The sequence below is a fragment of the Schistocerca serialis genome, chromosome 10, assembly GCF_023864345.2.
Source record: "Schistocerca serialis cubense isolate TAMUIC-IGC-003099 chromosome 10, iqSchSeri2.2, whole genome shotgun sequence".
NCBI classification, from domain to species: Eukaryota; Metazoa; Arthropoda; class Insecta; order Orthoptera; family Acrididae; genus Schistocerca; species Schistocerca serialis.
Genome location: NC_064647.1, coordinates 208,922,062 through 208,948,061, shown reverse-complemented (window position 1 = coordinate 208,948,061; position 26,000 = coordinate 208,922,062). Strand labels below are relative to the sequence as shown.

Below are 26,000 nucleotides of genomic sequence, written 5' to 3'. Positions count from 1 at the left end.
AGAAGAAATAAAAATTTTGAGGTTCGCCGATGACATTGTAATACTGTCAGAGACAGCAAAGGACTTGGAAGAGCAGTTGAACGGAATGGGCAGTGTCTTGAAAGGAGGGTATACGATGGACATCAGCAACAGCAAAACGAGGATAATGGAATGTAGTCGAATTAAATCGGGTATTGCTGCGGGAATTAGATTAGGAAATGAGACGCTTAAAGTAGTAAATGAGTTTTGCTATTTGGGGAGCAAAACAACTGATGATGGTCGAAGTTGAGAGGATATAAAGTGTAGACTGGCAATGGCAAGGAAAGCATTTCTGAAGAAGAGAAATTTGTTAACATCGAGTATACATTTGAGTGTCAGGAAGTCATTTCTGAAAGTATTTGTATGGAGTGTAGCCATGTATGGAAGTGAAACGTGGACGATAAATAGTTTAGACAAGAAGAGAATAGAAGCTTTCGAAATGTGGTGCTACAGAAGAATGCTGAAGTTCAGATGGGTAGATCACATAACTAATGAGGAGGTATTGAACAGAATTAGGGAGAAGAGAAATTTGTGGCACACCTTGAGTAGAAGAAGGGATTGGTTGGTAGGACATGCTCTGAGGCATCAAGGGATCACCAATTTAGTATTGAAGGGCAGCGTGGAGGGTAAAAATTGTAGAGGGAGACCAAGAGATGATTGCGCTAAGCAGATTCAGAAGGATGTAGGTTGCAGTAGGTACTGGGAGATGAAGAAGCTTGCACAGGATAGAGTAGCACGGAGAGCTGCATCAAACCAGTCTCAGGACTGAAGACCACAACAACAACAACAACAACACATTCAGAGGCGTGAGAAACTAGTGTCCGCTTAAAATGATGCGCAAATTACCCAGCCTGTATTCACACAGTGTTCCATAATGAGACCACTTAGCGAATTCATCTACATCTGCAGTTACGTGCATACTCTGCAAATCAAAAGTGCCTGGCAGAGGGTTCATCGAACCACCTTCACAATAATTCTCTATTTTTCCACTCTCGAACAGTGCACGGAAAAACAAACACCTGTAAATGTACGTGCGAGTTCTGATTTCCCTTATTTTATTATGATGATCTTGTCTTCCTATGAAGGTGGGCGCAAACAAAATATTTTCGAATTCGGAGAAGAAAGTTGATGATTGAAATTTCGTGAGAAGATCAGCCGCAACAAAAAACGCATTTCTTTTGCTGCTGTCCACTCCATGTCCTGTGTCATATCCGTGACACTCCCTCCCCTGTTTTCCGATAATACCGAACGTGTCGCTCTTCGTTGAATTTTCACGCTGTACTCCGTTAATCCTACCGGTTAAGGATCCTAGAATGTGCAGCAGTACTCAAAACGAGGACGGCCAATCGTAGTGGAGGCGGTCTCCTTAGCAGATCTGTTGTATCTTCTAACCGTTCTACCAACAGATCGCATTCTTTGGCTTGCTTTCCCACACAACATTTTCTGTGTGTTCTTTGCAATTCATGTCGTTCGTAATTGTAATTCCTAGTATTTAGTTGAATATACGGCTTTTAGTCATCACATTGAGTACAGATTTAAGTGTCAGGAAGTCGTTTCTGAAAGTATTTGTATGGAGTGTAGCCATGTATGGAAGTGAAACGTGGACGGATACTAGTTAAGACAAGAAGACAATAGAAGCTTTCGAAATGTGGTGCTACAGAAGAATGTTGAAGATTAGATGAGTAGATCACAAAACTAATGAGGAGGTATTGAACAGAATTGGAGAGAAGCGAAATTTGTGGCACAACTTCACTAGAAGAAGGGATCGGTTGGTAGGGCATATTCTGAGGCATCAAAGGATCACCAATTTAGTTCAAATCAAATGTCTCTGAGCACTATGGGACTTAACATCTGTGGTCATCAGTCCCCTAGAACTTACAACTACTTAAACCTAAGTAATCTGAGGACATCACACACATCCATGCCCGAGGCAGGATTCGAACCTGCGACCGGAGCGGTTCCAGACTGAAGCGCCTAGAACCGCACGGCCACACCGGCCGGCTCACCAATTTAGTATTGGAGACCAGCGTGGAGGGTAAAAATTGTAGAGGGAGACCAAGAGATGAATACACTAAACAGATTCAGAAGGATGTAGGTTGCAGTAGGGGAGATGAAGAAGCACAGGATACAGTAGCATGGAGAGCTGCATCAGACCAGTCTCTGGACTGAAGCCCACAACAACAACAACAACAACAACAACGGCTTTTAGATTTGATTGATTTTTCGTGTAACCGATGTTTAACAGATTTTAGCGCCCATATGGATGATCTCACACTTTTCATTATTTAGGGTCAACAATCTTGAAACATAATTTGTAACGTGTTCTAAATTTTTACCGCTTTCTTACTTAGCGTCAAATATTTAAAGCATTATGTCATTTATAATGTTATCAGACGTCTGAAGCTGATGCATACATGGAAGTTTGTTTCTTTACGAGTCGGGTTGTTTGCTGGTTATTCTAATCCCCACACAACCTGTGCACGACTATTTCTTCAAGGTATCCGCGACTCAGGCTCGCCGACCGGTTAGGGGCGCCATGTCACGGATCGCGCGGCCCCTCCCGCCGAAGGTTCCAGTCCTTCCCTTGGGTATGGGTGTGTGTGTTGTCCTCAGCATAGGTTAGTGTAAGTTAGTTTAAGTAGCGTGTAAGTCTAGGAACCAATGACCTGAGCAGCTTGGCCCCTTAGGAATTCACACATTTTGTCTCATGTTCGAGCATGTCACACTTGCTCCAGAGACATACGGGCATATAAAGCCAATGCACAGTCCCACACAGCAGCTTCAGGAACTTCCGGGAGCGCCGGTTATCTGTTTCTGCTGGAGGACGTTGCGAAATCACAGCTGCTTACGGTAGGCTCGGCTGCAATGCGGTTGGTGGACACAGCTGGAGAGGTGGGGGTTTGCAAAAAGCGATAGCAGGACAAGGGACCGCCTGTGTGACGGTGGACTCCGTGGCAGCAACGCGACTCACATGAGGACCCGGCCAGACTGCCCCATCTGATACCGTGAGTACGTGATCTGTGTTTTCTGGCGTGCTGCTTATTCTGTCTACAAAGGGTGTACGCTCTCATTTAGAAACAACAGTTCTTGCGTTTCTACCATCGTCTGAACGGGAAATGATTCTTGCAATAAACAGGACACAAAAAAGTACAACCACAGTTTCAGGCTAACTTCCACGTAAAACAGACTCGGGTCGGAAACCGCTTTGTTTTCATGTTGTAGCTCATTTTCTGTAAATTATTCATTTGTGTGACCACTTTGTCCGTAGTCGCTTTACGGTGCAAAGAAGGGCATCTCATTTCGTATTATCACGCAATAGGGTTGAGAGTGTCACTGATATGATACGCGAGTTGGGGTGGCAGTCACTGAAACAAAGGCGGTTTTCTTTGCGGCGAGATCTATTTATGAAATTTCAATCGCCAACATTCTCTTCTGAATGCGAAAATATTTTGTTGACTCCCACCTACGTAGAGAGAATTGATCATCATAATAAAATAAGATAAATCAGAGCTCGAACGGAAAGATTTAGGTGTTCCTTTTTCCCACATACCATTAGAGTGGAATGGTAGAGAAGCAGTACGAAAATGGTTCGATGAACCCTCTGCCACTTAAGTGTGAATTGCAGAATAACGATGTAGTTGTAGTCAGTTCCTCAGGGTATTTTTGTTCCGTCTTTACAACTACAAGAAAAGGTGTGTTTTTTTCACCAGACGCCTTTCGCTTTATTGAGGTAAAACGTCATCAGTGGTCTGTACTTAAAGATATTTACAGCTTTATTTATGTTTAAGAGTTGGGGGAAAAAGATCGGAAAACAGTTCATTAATAATTTGTTGCTTTCTTCTTATAGTCATTTCTGCTTGGTTTCTCACCTGCATCACGAAATTCCGCTTGCTAGCACGTCTTTGGTGCATTTCTTCGTTAGACACTGAAATGTTTAGTCTCATTTTCCGTTGCACTGTATAACTATGAATTTCTTACGTTTTACAGAGCAGAGTTTTTCGTAAACTTTTACTGTTTATTTTTGTACTTGTAAGTGTGTATTGTGTTTTGTAGTGTTGCCAACATAACACTGTCTCTAGCTTGTCTTTCACCTATAGTTTCTTTTACTTTATTGTAATGGATAAATAGTTATGGAGTTGACACTTTTTTTAAATAGGTGGAGGAGGGAGAAGTATAGATGAGTGGACGTATGTCCTTAGTAGTGTGATGGAGAATGAGGAAAATGTGAGAAACAGTGAGTGAGATGGGGGAAGACGGGAGGAGCAAGAAGTGGCCGGAGGGGGGGGGGGGGGGGGGGAAGGGTGCTTAGATGTAAGAGGGTGAAGGATGGTGAAGGCTCTTTTCTTTTCCATGTGATTTTTTCACTCCTTGCTCCTCACGTTTTCCCCCAATTCACTCCTTGCTTCTCGCCTTTTCCTCCAATTCACTCTCCATCACACTAGTTTGGAGCATTGAGCCACTGTTAATTTAGTGTTAATGGTATGTGTATGTGGAAATTTTCTTGGATAGGGAGGAGACGTGTGTCTTTACTGGTTCTTATGACGTTCATATTTTCTATAGGTCTGCGTAGCACCTAAATAATGGGAAACACAAGAGAACACAACTTACCGGTATATCACAAGGAACCCTTCCGTATATCCTACTGTTGTTGTTGTTTTTCACTGTAGCCGACATATTCGTTGCGGAAGAACGACAACTATATTGATATTTAAAACATTTTTAATATATCGTTTATTTTTCAGTGTCAGATTCACATTTATGAAAAATACATGATAAGTTTCGATCTCCCTGAACGATTTTCAGATCTGTGAAGTTGTCTGTTGCGCGTTCTGACACAGAGACGACGGGTTGCTGACGCAAATACATAGATAGAAAGGTGGTCAACGAAGATAGAAACCAGTGATAAATTCAAAAATTGTGCAACTGGAAATGAAAAATAAAGGATATATTAGATTTACATGCATATCTGAAAGAACGTGCACTGCTGTCTACCCAAAGCTGTATGAAATACTTGGAAATTGATTCGCTGATTGCAAATTCCTTGACACCACATGTATTCAATATAGATTTACTACTCAATAGTGAGGTATGAATATTCTAGCCACACACAAATTTTCATCCTTCTATATCGGATACAGATGGTGTGAAGGAATTTGCACTCATCCAATTAAATTCGGATATATTAGAGTTTCTGTTGTCCGAAGAAAGTTTTGATGCAGATTTCCGCGCTAGTCGGCCTTTTGCAGACCTGCTCATCTCTGTGGAAGTGTCGCAACGAGCATCGATTTGAACCTACATGCTTTATTCATGTCATGGTCTCCTTCTACACTTTTTACCACTAACGGTTCGTTGCATTACCATACTGACGATTTGTTCATGCCTCAGAATGTGTCCTACCAAGCGATCCCTTCTTTTAGCCAAGTTCCGCCATACAGAGAGTGATACAGCTACCCCTACTGGTACGTTTAATGCAACCCGCAAAGCCTTCAAAAGCCGTGTGTGAGATTTTCACATTCTCTCATTTATTGTGTGCAAACTATGCAAACTATTAGTTCTATAGAAGAGAAGGAACAGGCCTTTCTGTAGGAAATTCAATGTAGTTGGATTTTATACTGCCATAAATTATTGCTGGAGGGCACAGTTTTCGTTGGAAGGTAAGTTTTGTACGTTTTTCTTGACTAATTCGAAAACTACGATCTCTAGCGAAAACTTTTTCTGTAGGACTAATAGTCTGATGTAGTGAGCGAGAGAATATGAATATGCTGAATGTGGTACTTGACGACAATGTGGGTTGCATAAAATCCATGGTTAGGGGCACCCTGTACATCTTTTCTCCCTATTTCTATTCCACATAATCTTTAGCATTCTTCTACATCACTACATTTAAAAAGTTTTTTTCTCTTTTTGTCTAAACTTCTTACAGACCACGTTTCTCTTTTGTACAAGGCTGCACTCCAGACAAACACTTCCTGAAAAGACTTACTAACACTTATATTCGATGTTAACAAATATCTCTTTTTCGGAAAGGCTCCATTTTATGTCATCTATATTCCCGCTACAGTCAGTTATTTTGCGCGGCACATAGCAAATCTTGTCTTCTGCTTTTCGTTTCTCATTCCCTAATCTCTCAGCATCACCTGATTTAATTCGACTACTTTGTCTTACCTGAAGTCATTCCATTAGCCTTGTTTTCGTTTGGTTCATGTTCATCTTATAACCCCTTTTTACTGCACTGTCCATGCCGTTTAAATGCTCTTCCAAGTTTGTGACTGTGTCTGACGCCATAACACAGGGAAATCTCAAATTTTTCATTTATTATCTGTGTACTTTCATTCCCCATCCAAAATCATCGTTGGTTTCCTTCACACCTCGATCAGTGACACATACAGAAGAAGAAGGAACAAGCACAAATTTGGAAAGGGAAGTTCAATAAGAAGAGATTAAAAGTGTTCGGCGATTTATCTGCTAATAAATATGCAACCAATCGCTTTTTTACGATTTATTCAAAACATGAACATATTTTCGAGCCACTGCAGACATAAACTGCCAATTTAAATCACAGTCGCAGTTCTCATCTATAATGGATATACTAAAATTGTTAGGTTTGCCCACACATTGTAATCCTGTCAGAAACGACAAATGACTTCGAAGTGCAGTTGAACGGAATACTAGCTTCTTGAAAAGAGGGTACAAGACGAACACTAGCAAACGTTAAACGGAGATATTTTATCGTACAGGTAAACCACGGGGAAGCACCGATATTAGCTCGAGAAGTGTAATTTACGTACGAAGAATGTTGATCACAAAATTCTCTTTCGAACAGTTCCAAAATACTGTTCATCTTTTCTCTCTCTCTTCTACTAAAACAAACTGGTATGGATGGGCTCCTTACCAGTTTGGTTTAGCAGAAAAGAGAAAAAACATTCAAAAACGAGACGCATGACAATTCACGTGTTTACCTGGTCAGAGTGCATGTGTGACAAAATTCTTTACAAACTGGGAGGTATATATGTTGAATTCGATCTCAAACCAAATCGGAGGCTGTTCCGCGTCTAAGTAACCTGCTACAGACTGAGGTAACAAAAGTCACGGGATAGCGACATCGACATGTACAGATGGCGGTAGTATAGCTTACTCAACAAATAAAAGAACAGTGTATTGGCGGAGCTGTCATTTACACTACTGGCCATTAAAACTGCTACACCACGAAGGTGACGTGCTGCAAATTTAACTGACAGGAAGAAGATGCTGTGAAATGCAAATGATTAGCTTTTCAGAGCATTCAAACAAGGTTGGCGCCGGTGGCGACACCTACAACGTGCTGACATGAGGAAAGTTTCCAAACGATTTCTCATACACAAACAGCAGTTGACCGGCGTTGCCTGGTGAAACGTTGTTGTGATGCCTCGTGTAAGGAGGAGAAATGCGTACCATCACGTTTCCGACTTTGATAAAAGTCGGATTTGTAGCTTATCGCGATTGTGGTTTATCGTATCGCGACATTGCTGCTCGCGTCGGTCGAGATCCAATGACTGTTAGCAGAATATTGAATCGGTGAGTTCAGGAGGGTAATACGGAACGCCGTGCTGGATCCCAATGGCCTCGTATCACTAGCAGTCCAGATGACAGGCATCTTATCCGCATAGCTGTAACGGATCGTGCTGCCACGTCCCGATCCCTGAGTCAAGAGATGGGGAGGTTTGCAAGACAACAACCATCTGCACGAACAGTTCGACGACGTTTGCAGCAGCATGGACCATCAGCTGGGACACCATGGCTGCTGTTACCCTTGACGCTGCATCACAGACAGGAGCGCCTGCGATGGTGTACTCAACGACGAACCTGGGTGCACGAATGGCAAAACGTCATTTTTTTCGGCACCATGATGGTCGCATCCGTGATTGGCGACATTGAACGCACATTGGAAGCGTGTATTTGTCATCGCCATACTGGCGTATCACCCGGCGTGATGGTGTGGGGTGCCAGTGGTTACACGTCTCGGTCACCTCTTGTTCGCATTGACGGCACTTTGAACAGTGGACGTTACATTTCAGATGTGTTACGACCCGTGGCTCTACCCTTCATTCGATCCCTGCGAAACCCTACATTTCAGCAGGATAATGCACGACCGCATGTTGCAGGTCCTGTACGGGCCTTTCCGGATACATAAAATGTTCGAATGCTGCTCTGACCAGCACATTCTCCAGATCTCTCACCAATTGAAAATGCCTGGTCAATGGTGGCCGAGCAACTGGCTCGTCACAATACGCCAGTCACTACTCTTGGTGAACTGTGGTATCGTGTTGAAGCTGCATGTGCAGCTGTACCTGTACACACCATCCAAGCTATGTTTGACTGAATGCCTAGGCGTATCAAGGCCGTTATTACGGCCAGAGGTGGTTGTTCTGATTACTGATTTCTCAGGGTCTATGCACCCAAATTGCGTGAAAATGTAATCACATATCAGTTCTAGTATAATATATTTGTCCAATGAATACCTGTTTATCATCTGCATTTCTTCTTGGTGTAGCTATTTTAATGGCCTAACCCAAAACTCTACCCTATGCACCAACTGTGCAGCACAATTAACATGTGCTGACAAAGGTAGTTACCATACATGTGGTTACACTGTTGCGAGATTGCCCCGCTTTAACTCCTTTCTCTTCCGGATGCACTCGCTGGACGAAATTTTATGACAGACCTTTTTTTTATCGCTGGCATGTGAAGAGTCGCGCTGCGAAGACTGAGTGCTCCAATTTCGCTTCACCCTGTATACCTTTCAACTTTATAACAAAATCGTCAGAAAAAAGTCCCGGAACTAAGTACCGCCTACAACCTCTAGAATTGGGTAATATTACATATACAGAGACCATGTACGCTTCTAAGTAATATTTCTATTTCATATCATTTATCTTTTTATTGTGAATACTTCCATATGCAGTCTGGCTGGCTATTGGTGGAGAGGGGCACACGAGAACGGGTCACATAATACTCAGAATTTACAAAAGAAGCATATGCTGACAACTAATAACGTACAACAGGGAAGTAGTGTCTTTTATTACTATTTGGCTTGAGCTTATGCTGCCAACAGTTTCGAACAAATGCTAAAACGTGTTCATATTCATTTAAACTCGTGTTTGTTAGTGTCTGGTTGGTATCTGAGAAATGTATAAAACTTATTGCGATGTTGAAAAGTGTGAACTTCAATGTAAGGCAACAGAACTGTGTAAAAAATTTAATTTTGAATGGAATTGTGTGCTACACGACGCGAAATTCAGACTAGCCGACGAGAAAGCAATCCATTATATGTGCTACCTGACACGAAAACAAATGACTCTGATTGAAATCTTGGCCCTGAATATTGCTAACCTTTATCTTTAGCCTTGCAAACAATCACTGTACCAGAGGTGTTACTGTAATTAAAGAGCAAATGAAGATAAATTTAACGCATCTGATTTTATGAGAAAACTGTAAATTCACAACATAACACTTCAGTGAAATCTTCTACTGGTATTAAGCGCCAGAACTGATACTAATATATTCACAAATAACACTCTGACAATCACTGTGCCTTAGAATGGACATGAACTATGATGGTAATTAAATTTATTGGCATATCTTGTGCACGGAACGCTCGTATACTCTGCAACCTGTAACTAGTAGGAATATTGAAATAACTGTCCAAAACCAAATTTAGTTTGCCGTACTTACAATGTGCAATGAAAGACGTTACCTCAAAATTTTTTACAAAAACGCTTCTCAGTAAACAACTAACGGTGTGCAACGCGAGTATGCAAAAACACGGTCATGAAAGTAAATGAAAAAGGGAACTAATCTTAATGGCTGATCAAAGAGAACCAAGATACCAAGTTTATTTATGGCTCATTAGGCCATGATAATACACCTCTTCATAAAGTTTCATACTTAGACGAACAAGCAAAATATTTCTTAATAACTATCCTGTGTACAATTACTTTCCATGAAACTTGCTTCAACTATAAGACTAAACAATATCATGCATTACAAGATTTCTACAGCAAACTTCAACCACACACAATGTTCTAAGAATGAGAAACTACACAGTTAAAAATATTAAACGGACTGGATTTTCTTAAAATTGGCTTTTCTCATTCTTGCATTCATATCCTCTCATTTACACAAAATTTTTCTCAAAAGATATTATTACCAAATCCTTTGTAAATAATGCTGCCCCACTATATGGCAGGCTAGTTTCCATCCTTTTCAAAACAAGTACTTTGCCAGACTGTCCAGCACACACTACTGTTAGTCTCTTTAAAAGAAATAACCTCTCTGACCAATGTCTGTGGTCTCAAGTACAGGCTTACAAAGAATAAGGTAATATAGATAGTACAAAAGTCGAGCATATTTATCATATTCAGAACTTCCTTTAAGTTTACGGTCAAAACTTCTAAACTTCTTGAAAATCCTCATAGCAAAATCCTCAATACAAAAATATTATACTAAGAAATCACAATATAGACAGTTTCAATAATGATCTAACATTACTTTGCAGTATCCTAGTAGACACAATACTTAGTAATTTTAAAATGAAACCAACTCTATATATGTATAGGGAATAGGAAATAGGGAAATGGACATGAATTCTAGTCTAAACGTTTAGACTAAACTTTATGTCCATTTCCTCATTTCCCTGTTGTTTTCTCTTTACGTTCTACCCAAACTTCCCTGATTCGTGTGCTGTGTTTCTGCTTCCGTTCTTCGGTCCACTTTAGGTCCTGTTTTCTCTTCGGCTCCTCTTTTTTCCTGTTCGCCCAGTGTTCCTTTATCCTCTGGCTGTGTTCTTATCATCTCTGTTCGGTCCATTGTGTTCGTTTGTTGTGTGGTGTCTCTTGTAGTTTGTTTCTTGCGATCAGGATCCTAAGGAGTGTTTTGTTTTGTATTGTTTCCTGTGCGATGTTGAGTTGTTTTGTGTCATTTCTTACTTCATTCATCCATTTGTTGTTTTTCCTTGAGCTAACCCAGTGCAAGATCTATCTCGTTATCCTATGTGGTGCCGTTCTGCTGAGGTGTCCGTAAAACTGTAGTCTTCGTCTCCTGATTTGGTCTGTTATTTTCTCTGTGTGTTCGTATAGTTCTTCAGCTGGCCTCTTTATCGATACCCCGAATTTTTTGCGTCGCCCCGAATATTTTCCTGAGTATTTTTCGTTCCGTCTTCTCTATCTGTTTGATTCGTGTCTGTCCTTGTACTACTGTGGTCTCGGCTGCGTATAGTGCCTCTGGTAGCACCACTGTCTCGTAATGTCGTAGCTTGCCCTTTCGTGAGATAGCTTCCTTATTGTAGTGATTCCAAGTCAGTTTGTAGGCATTCTCTAGTTTCGCTCTTCTCTCTTCATTAGGTACCTTATTTCTTCTTGTAATCTTTATTGTTTCTTCTAGGTACTTCAAATTTTCTGTATATTGTCCCATATTTTGTGTGTAGTGATGGGTGTTTTTGGGTGCTCATGAATTGTGTTTTCACGTTTGATATCTGTAGTCCGATCTTGGCTGCGATCTCGTGTAGTTCCTCTACGGCTCTTACTGTTTCTGTTTCTCGCACCGTTACGATGACTAAATCGTCTGCGAACGCTAGGCACTTGACTCTTACTTTTCCTAAGGACTCCTTTCTGTGTCTTTTTCCCATTCCTTCACTATTTTGTCCAGTGCTACGTTGAACAGCAAAGGCGAGAAGCCGTCGTCCTGCCTGACTCCTATTCTGATTTCGAATTGTTCTGAGAGCTCTCTACAGAACTTCACTTTAGATGTCGTGTTTGTTAGTGTTTGCTCAATTATGGTTAGCTCCTTCCAATTTGCTCTGTATTCTTTCAGGATTTTAAAGAGGGTTTCTCTGTCTATTCAGTCTTACACCTTCTTGAAGTCGACGAAGGTGATGGTTATATTCTGTTTGTGTTGCAGTATCATCTTAAGGTTCCATATCTGTTCAACGCACGACATACACTCCTGGAAATTGAAATAAGAACACCGTGAATTCATTGTCCCAGGAAGGGGAAACTTTATTGACACATTCCTGGGGTCAGATACATCACATGATCACACTGACAGAACCACAGGCACATAGACACAGACAACAGAGCATGCACAATGTCGGCACTAGTACAATATCCACCTTTCGCAGCAATGCAGGCTGCTGTTCTCCCATGGAGACGATCGTAGAGATGCTGGATGTAGTCCTGTGGAACGGCTTGCCATGCCATTTCCACCTGGCGCCTCAGTTGGACCAGCGTTCGTGCTGGACGTGCAGACCGCGTGAGACGACGCTTCATCCAGTCCCAAACATGCTCAATGGGGGACAGATCCGGAGATCTTGCTGGCCAGGGTAGTTGACTTACACCTTCTAGAGCACGTTGGGTGGCACGGGATACATGCGGACGTGCATTGTCCTGTTGGAACAGCAAGTTCCCTTGCCGGTCTAGGAATGGTAGAACGATGGGTTCGATGACGGTTTGGATGTACCGTGCACTATTCAGTGTCCCCTCGACGATCACCAGTGGTGTACGGCCAGTGTAGGAGATCGCTCCCCACACCATGATGCCGGGTGTTGGCCCTGTGTGCCTCGGTCGTATGCAGTCCTGATTGTGGCGCTCACCTGCACGGCGCCAAACACGCATACGACCATCATTGGCACCAAGGCAGAAGCGACTCTCATCGCTGAAGACGACACGTCTCCATTGGTCCCTCCATTCACGCCTGTCGCGACACCACTGGAGGCGGGCTGCACGATGTTGGGGCGTGAGCGGAGGACGGCCTAACGGTGTGCGGGACCGTAGCCCAGCTTCATGGAGACGGTTGCGAATGGTCCTCGCCGATACCCCAGGAGCAACAGTGTCCCTAATTTGCTGGGAAGTGGCGGTGCGGTCCCCTACGGCACTGCGTAGGATCCTACGGTCTTGGCGTGCATCCGTGCGTCGCTGCGGTCTGGTCCCAGGTCGACGGGCACGTGCACCTTCCGCCGACCACTGGCGACAACATCGATGTACTGTGGAGACCTCACGCCCCACGTGTTGAGCAATTCGGCGGTACGTCCACCCGGCCTCCCGCATGCCCACTATACGCCCTCGCTCAAAGTCAGTCAACTGCACATACGGTTCACGTCCACGCTGCCGCGGCATGCTACCAGTGTTAAAGACTGCGATGGAGCTCCGTATGCCACGGCAAACTGGCTGACACTGACGGCGGCGGTGCACAAATGCTGCGCAGCTAGCGCCATTCGACGGCCAACACCGCGGTTCCTGGTGTGTCCGCTGTGCCGTGCGTGTGATCATTGCTTGTACAGCCCTCTCTCAGAGTCCGGAGCAAGTATGGTGGCTCTGACACACCGGTGTCAATGTGTTCTTTTTCCATTTCCAGGAGTGTATGTTTACGAAACCCAGCCTGGTATTCGCCAATCAGGTGGTCTGTTTGCTTCGCTAATCTATTCAGCAGTGCTTTCCAAAGCATCTTAAATGTGACAGGTAACAGTGAGATGCCTCTATAGTTGTTTGGGTTCGACTGATCCCCCTTCTCGTGTAGGAGGGTGTATCTGTGCTGTTCGCCATTCTTTCGGTATCTCTTCTGTTTCCCATATCTGTTTCATGATTTTGTGTATGTGTTTTGTGAGATTCAGGTCTTGTAGCTTCCAGCATTCCGCAATGACTCCATCCTCTCCTGGTTCTCTATTGTTCTTGAGGTTCTTGATGATTTCTTGTAATTCTTCTATCAATGGCGGTTCGCTATCTGGGTCTGGTGGAGGTTCCTCTGTGTCCAGTTTATCTGTTGGTGATCTGCGTTTACGAGTTTCTCGAAATATTTCGCTAGGAGGTTACAGTTGTTCTTGGTATTGGTCTCTAGTGTGCCGTCCAGTCTCCTAAAGCAGAGGTACGGTGCTTGGTATTTCATCATGTTTTCTCTGAACGTCCTGTAGAAAGTCCCCGTGTTGTTCCTTGTGAAGTCTGTGTCTATCTCTTTTTACTTTCTATTCGTCGTAGTCTAGTTTCTCTTTACGGATAATTTTACTTGTCTGTTCCTGTGTTTTGAGAAATTCTTGCCAGGTTTCTGGTATCTTGTTGCTATTGAACTTCTTTCATGTATTGATTCGTCTTAAGATTTAGTCACCCTTCATAAATATACATTACTATCACGTTCCATACATAGGGTGTACCTGGAAGACTGCTCGATACGAGAGGGGTCATCATTCAAAGCAAAAAGCCTAGGAAACATGGGCTATAAATATGCATATCTTCAGAGCTTTGGTACTGCGAAACACATCTCTTCCAATGCAAGCTCTTTGCTTACCATATCTTAAGATGTGGCAGTAGAAACAAATCCCTTCTATGGAACAAGTGCTCATAGATCTTGAGGTATGCGTTTTAGAGCCCATATTTGGTGGATAATTCTTTCTTATTTGGACCACGCTACTTCCTCACAAAATATGGAAATCAAAGAGCTTGTAGTAGAAGAGATTTCTGTCACAGTATCGAAGATCATGAAATGATCATAGCTGTTAAGGTATGCGTTTTAGAGCCCATATTCACTGGAATTCTCTGCCTCGAATGGTCGTTTCTGTCATATCCATGAATTTTGACTATTGCTTCTGGGACATCCTGTATATCTTTGTATATATGTGTGTATCTGCTGCATGTACAGACGTGCGTTCCACATCTCCTCCAAAAGCCGCTAGTTCGATTTCGCTCTCTACCTCGAAAGAATCTCACTGTAAGCTAAGAACCACTTCATCTCCCATAGGGGTGAGAGTGAAAAGGTGGCGACACAGTAGGATAACTCATGACTCTGGAGCAATTTCAAACATATTTCGTATCTAATGATTCATCATTTATATTATTACACTACTGGCCATTAAAATTGCTACACCACGAAGCTGAAGTGCTACAGACGCGAAATTTAACCGTCACGAAGAAGAAACTGTGATATTGATAATTTTCACTTATGGACCGTCTGACAGCAACTGAATAAAACACAATTTTAGTGAACAAGAAATGAACACGATCTTACAAATAGCTAGGAACAATGGGTATGACACACATGTGGTACACAGGCTCAATCAAAAAATAAAAACACAAATAAAAAACAAACACAACATTTCCACAATACAAAAGAACTCACAAGCTGAAAACTTACAAACACACTCAACAAACACACACAATGACAACACCACACAGAAAAGAACCAGATGGTACACCATGACCTACACACATAAACTAACACACAGAGTTGCAAACATCCTAAAGAGACAGGGCTACAAAATAGCATATAAGCCTGGGCAAACCCTTCAATCACACCTAAGCCAGCCAGTTACCAAGAGGGACAAATTCCAACAATCAGGAATATATAAACTTGAATGTCAAAGTTGTGATGCAGTATACATAGGCATGACATGCAGGAATTTTGAAACAAGATACAAAGAACATATCAGATGTTGGAAGTATGAAACAAACCATTCCACATTTGCAGAGCATTTAAAACACTACAACCATCATCCTACAAACATGGAACAAGAAATGAAAATAATGAGAATAAGCAACAATGACAAACATCTTATACAAATGCAAGAAAACTTCCACATCCAGAAAGCCATAGCAGAAAACAAACATGTGATAAATGAACAAACACACATCAGCACAGGCTCCCTACTACACTTAATAAAGGAAATGATAACGTAAAAAAATATATATATATAACACCAAAATACAGACACACACACACACACACACACACACACACACACACACACACACATACACAGCCCCCCTCCCAAAAAAAAAAAACAAAAAAAATTACATAACACCAAAATACAGACAGACACACACACACAGCACAAAAAAATATATATCACACCAAAACACACACGCACACACACATGACAAAAACAAAAATAAATAAATAAATACAATAAAATTAAATTAATACGACACCAAAACACACACACACACACACACACACACACACACACACACACACACAAACGCACACACAAATGCATACACGAACAGACCACAGATACTACAATAGTTACACTCATAAGTTTGGCAGTAATATTCGATCTTTGGCAGAAACATTTGACAGTCGGCAACAGAAACCAAAACATTGCATTAAAACAAGCGTTCAGTGCATACTGCTGTGGAATGCGGAAAAGCAGCAAATTGGCGCTCATAGGAAGAAGAACAACACCAAAAATGCAACAGGAGCGTAATATGTAAGAAACTGTCTACGCAACCTGTAAGTACAGTTCAAAACATTACTACTTAATAGGAAATACCAACCACCACAACTGTTTATAACCTATAGGCACAGTGACAAAAATGTAAATAAAATAGCTAACATATGTACATATTCCAGGCGACTGATGATGCCTTGCAGAAAATAAAGGCGAAACGCGTATGGCACTAAAATTGTGTTTTATTCAGTTGCTGTCAGACGGTCCATAAGTGAAACTTATCAACATACCGTGGTATTACGCGCAACTGAGGAGGACAGGACCACAAAAGTTGAAGAAACTGTGATATGCAAATGATTAGCTTTTCAGAGCATTCACACAAGGTTGGCGCCGGTGGCGACACCTACAACGTGCTGACATGAGGAAAGTTTCCAACCAATTTCTCATACACAAACAGCAGTTCACCGGCGTTGCCTCGTGGAACGTCGTTGTGATGCCTCGTGTAAGGAGGATAAATGCGTACCATCACGTTCCCGACTTTGATAAGGATCGGATTGTAACTTATCGCGATTGCGGTTTATCGTATCGCGACATTGCTGCTCGCGTTGGTCGAGATCCAATGACTGTTAGCAGAATATGTAATCGGTGGGTTCAGGAGGGTAATACGGAACGCCGTCAGAGATCCCAACGGCCTCGTGTCACTAGCAGTCGAGATGACAGGCATCTTATAAGCATGGCTGTAACGGATCGTGCAGCCACGTCTCGATTCCTGAGTTAACAGATGGGGACGTTTGCAAGATAACAACCATTTGCACGAACAGTTCGACGACGTTTGCAGCAGCATGGACTATCAGTTCGGAGACCGTATCTGCGGTTACCCTTGACGCTGCATCACAGACAGGAGCGCCTGCGATGGTGTACTCAACGGCGAACCTGGGTGCACGAATGGCAAAACGTAATTTTTTCGGATGAATGTGGGTCCTGTTTACAGCATCATGATGGTCGCATCCGTGTTTGGCGACATCGCGGTGAACGCACATTGGAAGCGTGTATGCGTCATCGCCATACTGGCGGACCACCCGGCGTAATGGTATGGGGTGCCATTGGTTACACGGCCACCTCGTTGTTCGCATTGACGGCACTTTGAACAGTGGACGCTACATTTCAGATGTGTTACGACCCGTGGCTCTACCCTTCATTCGATCCCTGCGAAACCCTACATTTCAGCAGGATAATATACTACCGCATGTTGCAGGTCCTGTACGGGCCTTTCTGGATACAGAAAATGTTCGACTGCTGCCTTGGCCAGCACATTCTCCAGATGTCTCACCAATTGGAAACGTCTGGTCAATGGTGGCCGAGCAACTGGCTCGTCACAATACGCCAGTCAGTACTCTTGATGAACTGTGGTATCGTGTTGAAGCTGCATGGGCAGTTGTAGCTGTACACGCCATCCAAGCTCTGTTTGACTCAATGCGCAGGCATATCAAGGCCTTTATTACGGCCAGAGGTGGTTGTTTGGGGTACCGATTTCTCGGGACCTATGCACCCAAATTGCGTGAAAATGTAATCACATGTCGGATCTAGTATAATATATTTGTCCAATGAATACCCGTTTATCTTCTGCATTTCTTCTTGGTGTAGCAATTTTAATGCCCATTAGTGTACTTTTATTATTTATACAGAAATAGTGTGGGAGTAATACTCACCTGTTACCCCTAGGGATAGGATTAAGGTTGGGAAGCCGCGACGTGTGAAACATTCGAAAACGACTGATATTAGCATCGAATTAACATCGAATTTATAGTTTTTACGGTCTATAGGCTCAGTGCTGATGTGCTGACGACGTCTTATCCCCAGGGGTGGACGGGATGGGGGATGCAAAGACAGCACAGTAACAGCATATTCCTGTAACGTCTGTTGTAATTTCTACCAAACTGGTCGCACATATCACTTGCTAGCGGGAGGAACTATGAATGTAACACACCTAGTGCTACCCTATGGATGGGGCAGGGGATGTTAAGTGGTGACATACAAGCGTAACTCATGGAATCCTGGAGCAATTTGAAGCAAGGCTGGTATACATGATTAATTATTTGGACAACAATAATATGGGAGAAAGATACCAATACCATCGCTGGGGTTGAGGTCAGATGTGATGAACATGAAAATTATCGAAAACGACCTGTTGGTATATTCTTCTCGTAATTTGTTAACTCTGAAGACTTTAAAAGTACGACTCGCAATGTATTTCTAACTCGCGCTGTTTTTTTCGTCAACAAGTCGCGATAATGAGCAATGTAGAGAGTCAGCAATTTTATCAGCATGGTTCAGGGTCAAAGATGATAACACATGGCTAGATACCATAGAGTAAATATCTCTGGAGTGAGCATTGCGTTCTGCGCATGTTGTCAACAATAAACCAGGATTGTCACGTGTTTTAGGGGCTTCGATGTGCGTGTGTGCTTTCCGCAGAGTTTGAAGTTTATAATATCAAGAATTTTTTTGGTGTTTTCACAGTTTGTTGATAGTGTAATAGCGATGGTGAATTACTGTTGTTGCTACGGATGCAAAGAAAAATATGTGAAAGGAGGGATACTAACTTTTCATGGGTACTATGTTTAAAAATTTCGAGACGCATTATAATTAAGGCTTGATTCTGTAGACCTATTTTTCTACGATTTTATGACTATATAATAGATATTACGGCTCGTACAAAAGCTTACAAACAATCGCTTCCTCTCGTAAATTTGGCAGTGCAACAGGAAAGGGAATGGTTAGTTGTTTCAGCAAATACTATCATCCATGCATTTATCGGTGACTTGTCGATTATGAATATAGATTTGGAAGACGGGAGACAGATAAATTCAATAGAGGGGGCGTCTGTAATTGTCTTCATATAATATTTGTGTCAAAACCTTTTTGTTTACTACAAAGTTACAGTAGGAGACCATGTTAAATGTGTCTAGGACATGGAGAATGATTATATGTGATTCATATTTTAGTTTACCGAAGGATGGACAACGAGTAAAGATGTGGCTCCAGAAAATAAGGAGTAGTAATTTTGTCCCCCCAAAATATTCCGAAGTATGTTCAAAACACTCTGAAGAGGAATGTTTAGACAGAGAAAAATTTGGACGTGTGTGGCTGAAGGTAGATGCTATACCAACTATTTTTAATTTTCCATAGCACCTACTACCAATTTCTGCATTCAGCTTAAATACATTGTCTGCACAAATCAAGTAAAAAACACAATAGTGTAGCTAATCAAAGTACACATTCATCTTCTTTGGTGTATTTTGCCTTCAATTTATTTTTTTCACCATTTTATTAAGAAGCGTAAGATATTAGTAAACATGTCCCCAAACTCTTTCATTTGTGTCACTTTCCACTTCCCTAAATGGTGTTATATGGGTTGACTATTACATGACCAACTATATTTGCTTTATAGTACATTTATTCTCCGTCCGCCTTTTTTCCCCCTTCTTACTCAGTCTACTATTTATTTAATACACTGGTAGCAAGTACGTAAAATGCGTTAAATAAACACTTCAAAGTATCACCAGTAAGAAAAATTGTGCTTTAGGTCGCAAAAACGAGAAAATAAATACGCTGAAATAGCAGAAAAAAGGACGAATTAGCAGGGATATAATCGCTAATGTGTGGCAAATTCGGTGTTTTAAGGACACTTGCAAAAGTACTAGCGTTCTGTCAAGTCGTTTTGCAAGACTATCACTTCAAAAATGTACGTCAGGCTCTGTAATGCTATAATGTGCCGTATCATACCGAAAACTACCAAAAACCGAGTGCATCTGAACTGAGACACCTATCGCAAAGAAGCAGAATGCAGTATCACTTGCCCTTGGAAGTAACGTAGCTGGTTTATTCCCGGTATCAAATGCATACTGTTAAAATGTCTGGGCAACATATATAAATAATCCACGACACGTACGAAAAGAATCCGTCTGTACTAGGGATGTAGTGACATTCGAAATATACAGGGCGCTATACGGACAAACACACGACGTCCCGAGAACACGTGACCAGGCCGGCAATGTATGTTGACAACACATAATCTGTTCTGCGCATGTGAATCCTCACTCCAGAGATATTTACTCTATGCTGGATACCAGAGACATATTTAACCTCCTCTCTGGTGTCGGATGGTGTAGAACAGTGGAGCATCGAACACATTCCACTGAAATCAGAAGATACTGCAGGCCGTTATGCGCCACAAATACAAAAAATACGTGCAGAAATATGTGTGGAAAATGGGATATATACGAGGGTTGACTGAAAAGTAATGCCTCCACTTTCGTAACTCTTCAACAATTGGCAGCATTGGTATGCGGCAGGTACTGGCTTGATCCGTAGCCCCTTCTCTACCGCTCCAGTTGGCGGGAAGCCTTGGCATTGAACGGTTGTGTTGTTACAGTGTATAGTATGGAACCCTGTGTATACGGTCGGTCAATGCAATTTAAGCAACGTGTAGTCATTGAATTCTTGACAACGGAAAGTGTCTCCCCAAAGGAGATTCATCAGAGAATGAAAGCAGTTTATGGTGACTGTGTTGATGTGAGTAGTGTGCGTCGTTGGGAGAGTACGTCTAAAGATGTTGAGGCGGGAACATCTGACCAGCGTGACAAACAAAGAGTTGGACGTCCTGTGACAGCAACCACCGAATTTCACAAGCAAAATGTTGACAGATTGCTACAGGACGATCGCCGTAACACTCAGAGAGAAATTGCAAGCACAATCGGCATTTCACAAGAACGTGTGGGTCACATTATTGCTTTGCTTGGCTATCGGAAGCACGATGGGTACCCCGCATGCTGACTCCTAGAACGAAAGCCAACAGACTTGAAATTTGCCAGGAACTCCTCTCGCGTTACGAGAATGAAGGTGACGCCTTTCTCGATTCAATTGTGACAGGAGACGAAACGTCGGTACACCGTTACGACCCAGAGACGAAACGTCAGTCTATAGAATATCGGCACAAAGACTCGCCCTAGAAAAGAGACTCAAGACGCAGCTCTCAGCCGCAAAACTCATGGCCACAGTGTTCTTGGACGCAGACGGTGTTATCTATCTACATCTACATCTACATGGTTACTCTGCAATTCACATTTAAGTGCTTGGCAGAGGGTTCATCGAACCATAATCATACTATCTCTCTACCATTCCACTCCCGAACAGCGCGCGGGAAAAACGAACACCTAAACCTTTCTGTTCGAGCTCTGATTTCTCTTATTTTATTTTGATGATCATTCCTACCTATGCAGGTTGGGCTCAACAAAATATTTTCGCATTCGGAAGAAAAAGTTGGTGACTGAAATTTCGTAAATAGATCTCGCCGCGACGACAAACGTCTTTGCTTTAATGACTTCCATCCCACCTCGCGTATCATATCTGCCACACTCTCTCCCCTATTACGTGATAATACAAAACGAGCTGCCCTTTCTTGCACCCTTTCGATGTCCTCCGTCAATCCCACCTGGTAAGAATCCCACACCGCGCAGCAATATTCTAACAGAGGACGAACGAGTGTAGTGTAAGCTGTCTCTTTAGTGGACCTGTTGCATCTTCTAAGTGTCCTGCCAATTAAACGCAACCTTTGGCTCGCCTTCCCCACAATATTGTCTATGTGGTCCTTCCAACTTAAGTTGTTCGTAATTTTAACACCCAGGTACTTAGTTGAATTGGCAGCCTTGAGAATTGATCGAGTAATCGAATTCCAACGTATTTCTTTTGGAACTCATGTGGATCACCTCACACTTTTCGTTATTTAGCGTCAACTGCCAACTGCCACACCATACAGCAATCTTTTCTAAATCGCTTTGCAACTGATACTGGTCTTCGGATGACCTTACTAGACGATAAATTACAGCATCATCTGCGAACAACCCAAGAGAACTGCTCAGATTGTCACCCAGGTCATTTACATAGATCAGGAACAGCAGAGGTCCCAGGACGCTTCCCTGGGGAACACCTGATATCACTTTAGTTTTACTCGATGATTTGCCGCCTATTACTACGAACTGCGACCTTCCTGACAGGAAATCACGAATCCAGTCGCGCAACTGAGACGATACCCCATAGGCCCGCCTTGATTAGAAGTCGCTTGTGAGGAACGGTGTCAAAAGCTTTCCGGAAATGTAAAATACGGAATCAACTTGAGATCCCCTGTCGATAGCGGCCATGTTGATTTCCTTGATCGTGGAACATCAATAAATTCAGAGCGTTACATCACAACGCTGCGAACTCTGAAACGACGGTTAAAAAAGGTCCGAAAGGAAAATGGAAATGTTTTCCTGCAGCATGACAGTGCCAAACCACACTCTTCACGTGGAACCATAGCAGAACTTCAGAGACTGAATCTCACCACCGTACGGCATCCTTCATACAGTCCAGGTTTAGCACCGTCTGACTTCCATCTGTTCCCGATAATGAAAGACGATCTGCGGGGACATCATCATGCTTCTGATGAAGACAATGAGAGAACTGTGAGACTGTGGTTGCGGAAACACTGTGTCGAGTTCTTCCGTGACGGCTTCAGAAAACTTGTTCATCGTTGGCAGAAATGTATCCAACTGGCCGATGATTATGCGGAAAAGTGAGTACTGGTAATTAAAGATCACATACTAAATATTATTTCTGCGTTTGATTTATTAAAATATTCCCATCCAAACTCATTTAACATAGGTGGAGGCATTTCTTTTCATTCAACCCTCGTATGTGAGATATGAGCATGCGAGCGAAGCTGCGTCCCTGAAACCAGTTAATAACGTATTCGTTAAACAAAATATCAAAATTCAGTTTAATGAAGCGTCCCTGTTTTCTGGTCATACATCTACACGTATATTGAAATCTTCACTCCTTTGAGGGTCAAATTACGCTGTTGTCCGTTTTATTGTGTTCAGTGTAGTTGCAGTGAGCGTTGTTTTAAGGGGACCACACCGTTATTTAGATCGAAAAAAATCGATTTTCAGTTTTCATCATATTTCGATAGATTAAGATTTTATTTAAGTACTCTGAAAAGGATTTCGTTGAAAAAAATTTTTTTCGATCATTTGAAGAACATTTTCCTACCACGTGTGTTTATGTGCCACGGCTGCTTTTCTGTCACCCACTTTTCTGCATATATTTTAGATCTTTATATCCCCTACATTGCACGTTAGGGATGTTGGCTATCCTTGAAATGCAACGGTCGGTATTCTTTTGTTTCTGCTGTTTGTAAACAACACGATTTCAAACACACGGTTAGTTTTGTTCAAGTGTGATAGCGAGTAGTTGTTATAGAAAACTAGCAGGTACACTATGGGCCGGCAGTTAGGAGAAATAAAAAATAATCTGGAGGCAATGAAGAGAGATGTTTGGGCCATATTCTCCCATAAGTCCTCTACTGATAAGCCATGTCATGGATTGTGTCCCTCAGGAGAAAATTCGTGGTGCAAATACAATAGGGCCCAGGCAACTGGAGAATCTTACTGTCACCAGCGTTCTCTTCCAGCTGCTGTTATTACAGCAATTAAATCAATTTTCAGAGACTTGGCTCATCCTGACCTTCTAAGGAAATGTCTGCATGGGCAGACACAGAACCCAAATGAATGTTTCAACAGCATAATTTGGAACCGCCTTCCTAAAACTGTATTTGTAGGCATGCATACAATGTAGCTATGAGTTCATGATGCTGTTATTACATTCAGTTGTGGTAATACTGGAATGTGTTGGGTACTGAAAAAGCTGGAAATTAGTCCTGGTGAAAACATGATCACTGGACTGCAACACTGCGATAAAATAAGGATAGGCGATGCAGACAGGTTTGCATCTAATATAGCCAAGAAAGCAAGACAAACATCCAGGGAGGTGAAAAAGAAGCTGGAAGACCTGTTAGAGGCCAAAGAAGGGCCATCATATGCAGCAGGACAGTTTTAATTAACTTAACAAATTTCAAAAGTTTTTTCTTTAAACTAAAATTTTCAGGACATATGTCCCATTTCATCAGAAACTATCACAGATAATTGAATGAAATTTTCAGAGACTCTGCATAACATAAAAAGCCACCTCTGGTACTACATTCATTAATATTGCCCCATTAAGAAGTTCCCAAAAAAATATTTTCTGCAGAAAAGACTTAATAGTTTTTGTTAATATACGAGGGGCGTTCAGAAAGTAAGCTCCGATCGGTCGCGAAATGGAAACGACTATGAAAATCCGATAAAGCTTTGCACAGATGTGTTGGGTAGTGTCTCTAGTATAACCCCAGTTAGCATCACGTCGCTCTTCTCATTTCTGAGCTCGCAGTGAGTGCGTAAAGATGTCTAGAAAATAGTGTCTGCCGCCAAGTACGAGGGCCTGGTGAGAAATTTCGCCTGAAGCTATGCAGCCAACATTACATAACTGTCGTGCTGTTTCGTCTTCACGACAATTCTCAGCCGCATTCTGCAGGGGCAATGAAGATGCTCCTGCATCGTTTTCAAATGGAAATGTTAGATCACCCACAATACAGTCCGCAATTGTCTCCCCCTGAGTTTCATCTCTGGTCATATGAACCGCTGTCTTTGAAGACAACATTTTGACACAGACAACGAGGTGTAGGCCAGCGTGGAGAATTGGCGGAAAGCACTGGCGGCTGCCTTCTACGATGAGGCTATTGAAAAGTTGGTACAACGCTATGACAAAAGTCTAAGTCAGAACGGCGACTACGTAGAGAAGTAGCTGAAAGTTGTAGCTAATTGTTACAAGTAAAACATTTCTGATGTTCTCTGTGGTTTCAATTTGGCAGTCAATCGGAGCTTACTTTCTGAACAGGTCTCGTATTTAAAGAAGTATTTCTTAAAAACTATAAAATAGATTAAGTATTATTTAGTACAGTTGACTCTATTAGCATCATGTAACATACAGTACAAATATTAAGGTCCTGCATCAAATAGCTTTTTTCAGAAAAGGGTCAAATACTTGCCTAAATTAACATGGGTTAGATAGGCAGGGTGTGGTCCCCTTAAGGCACTTTGACAAGAGTTGGGTGTTTTTAAGAAACTGTTTTGTGTTTATTTTAGTTTTTGAACATTTTCAGAACATTATTATTTTATAGCCTTGCAGATTATTTTTCTTTTTCCTCGATGATGTACTAATTCAGCTCTTGGTGATTAACAGACACAACTCATCAGCCAGGATGTGCTGCAGGGTATCCACTTGCTGCTGCATCACGAATCTGCGGCTCGCCACGCTCGTCATTGCTGTCCTCAGTTTGGTGAGTTTCAAAGCAAAGACTCGTATTTTTTTTACATTTATTTTACGTATGGCTGGGGCCCCCCGTTGGGCAGACTGTTGGACGGGTGCAGGTCTTTCAATTTGACGCCACTTCGGCGACCTGCAGTCGATGAGGACGAAAGGATGATGATAAGGACAGCACAACACCCAGTCCCCGGGCGGACAAAATTCCTCGACTCAGCCTGTAATCGAACCCGGGCCCAGAGGCTTGACAATGCGTCACGCCGACCATTCAGCTACCAGGGGCGGGGGCGGACAAAGGGGCGATCAAAAGGTTTTCGTCTAAGGGCGTTTCTGCAGCATACATGCAAGGTAGGGCGACTGCGATGCGGGTATACCGGATCATTTTTTTTCACCTTGTACAAAGTAGCACTGATCGATGAGAGGACACGAAACAAAACTTATGTCCGGAAATGCATGGTTTCCATGCTAGAGTCCATTTACGCAATCATACGTTGTTAAAATTCGCGCGGAACCATGCAGCCAGAAACAGTATAAATGCTTTCCTCCTTGAGGGTGG

At 42.4% G+C, this 26,000-nt stretch overlaps 1 protein-coding gene across 2 annotated transcripts in view; it reads left to right on the top strand.

The window, feature by feature from the left end:
- The first annotated feature begins 2,899 nt into the window (after positions 1-2,899).
- LOC126424938 (uncharacterized) overlaps positions 2,900-26,000 on the top strand; it is a 46,743-nt gene continuing 23,642 nt past the window's right edge. Inside the window, exons 1-2 of one of the 2 annotated variants that reach the window (XM_050087790.1) lie at positions 2,900-3,023; positions 25,364-25,460. In XM_050087790.1, the coding sequence (XP_049943747.1) occupies positions 25,383-25,460 (78 nt within the window). In that variant the 5' untranslated portion in view covers positions 2,900-3,023; positions 25,364-25,382. Of the gene's footprint in view, positions 3,028-25,363; positions 25,461-26,000 lie in introns of both variants that reach the window. The other variant, XM_050087789.1, reaches the window with a different exon arrangement.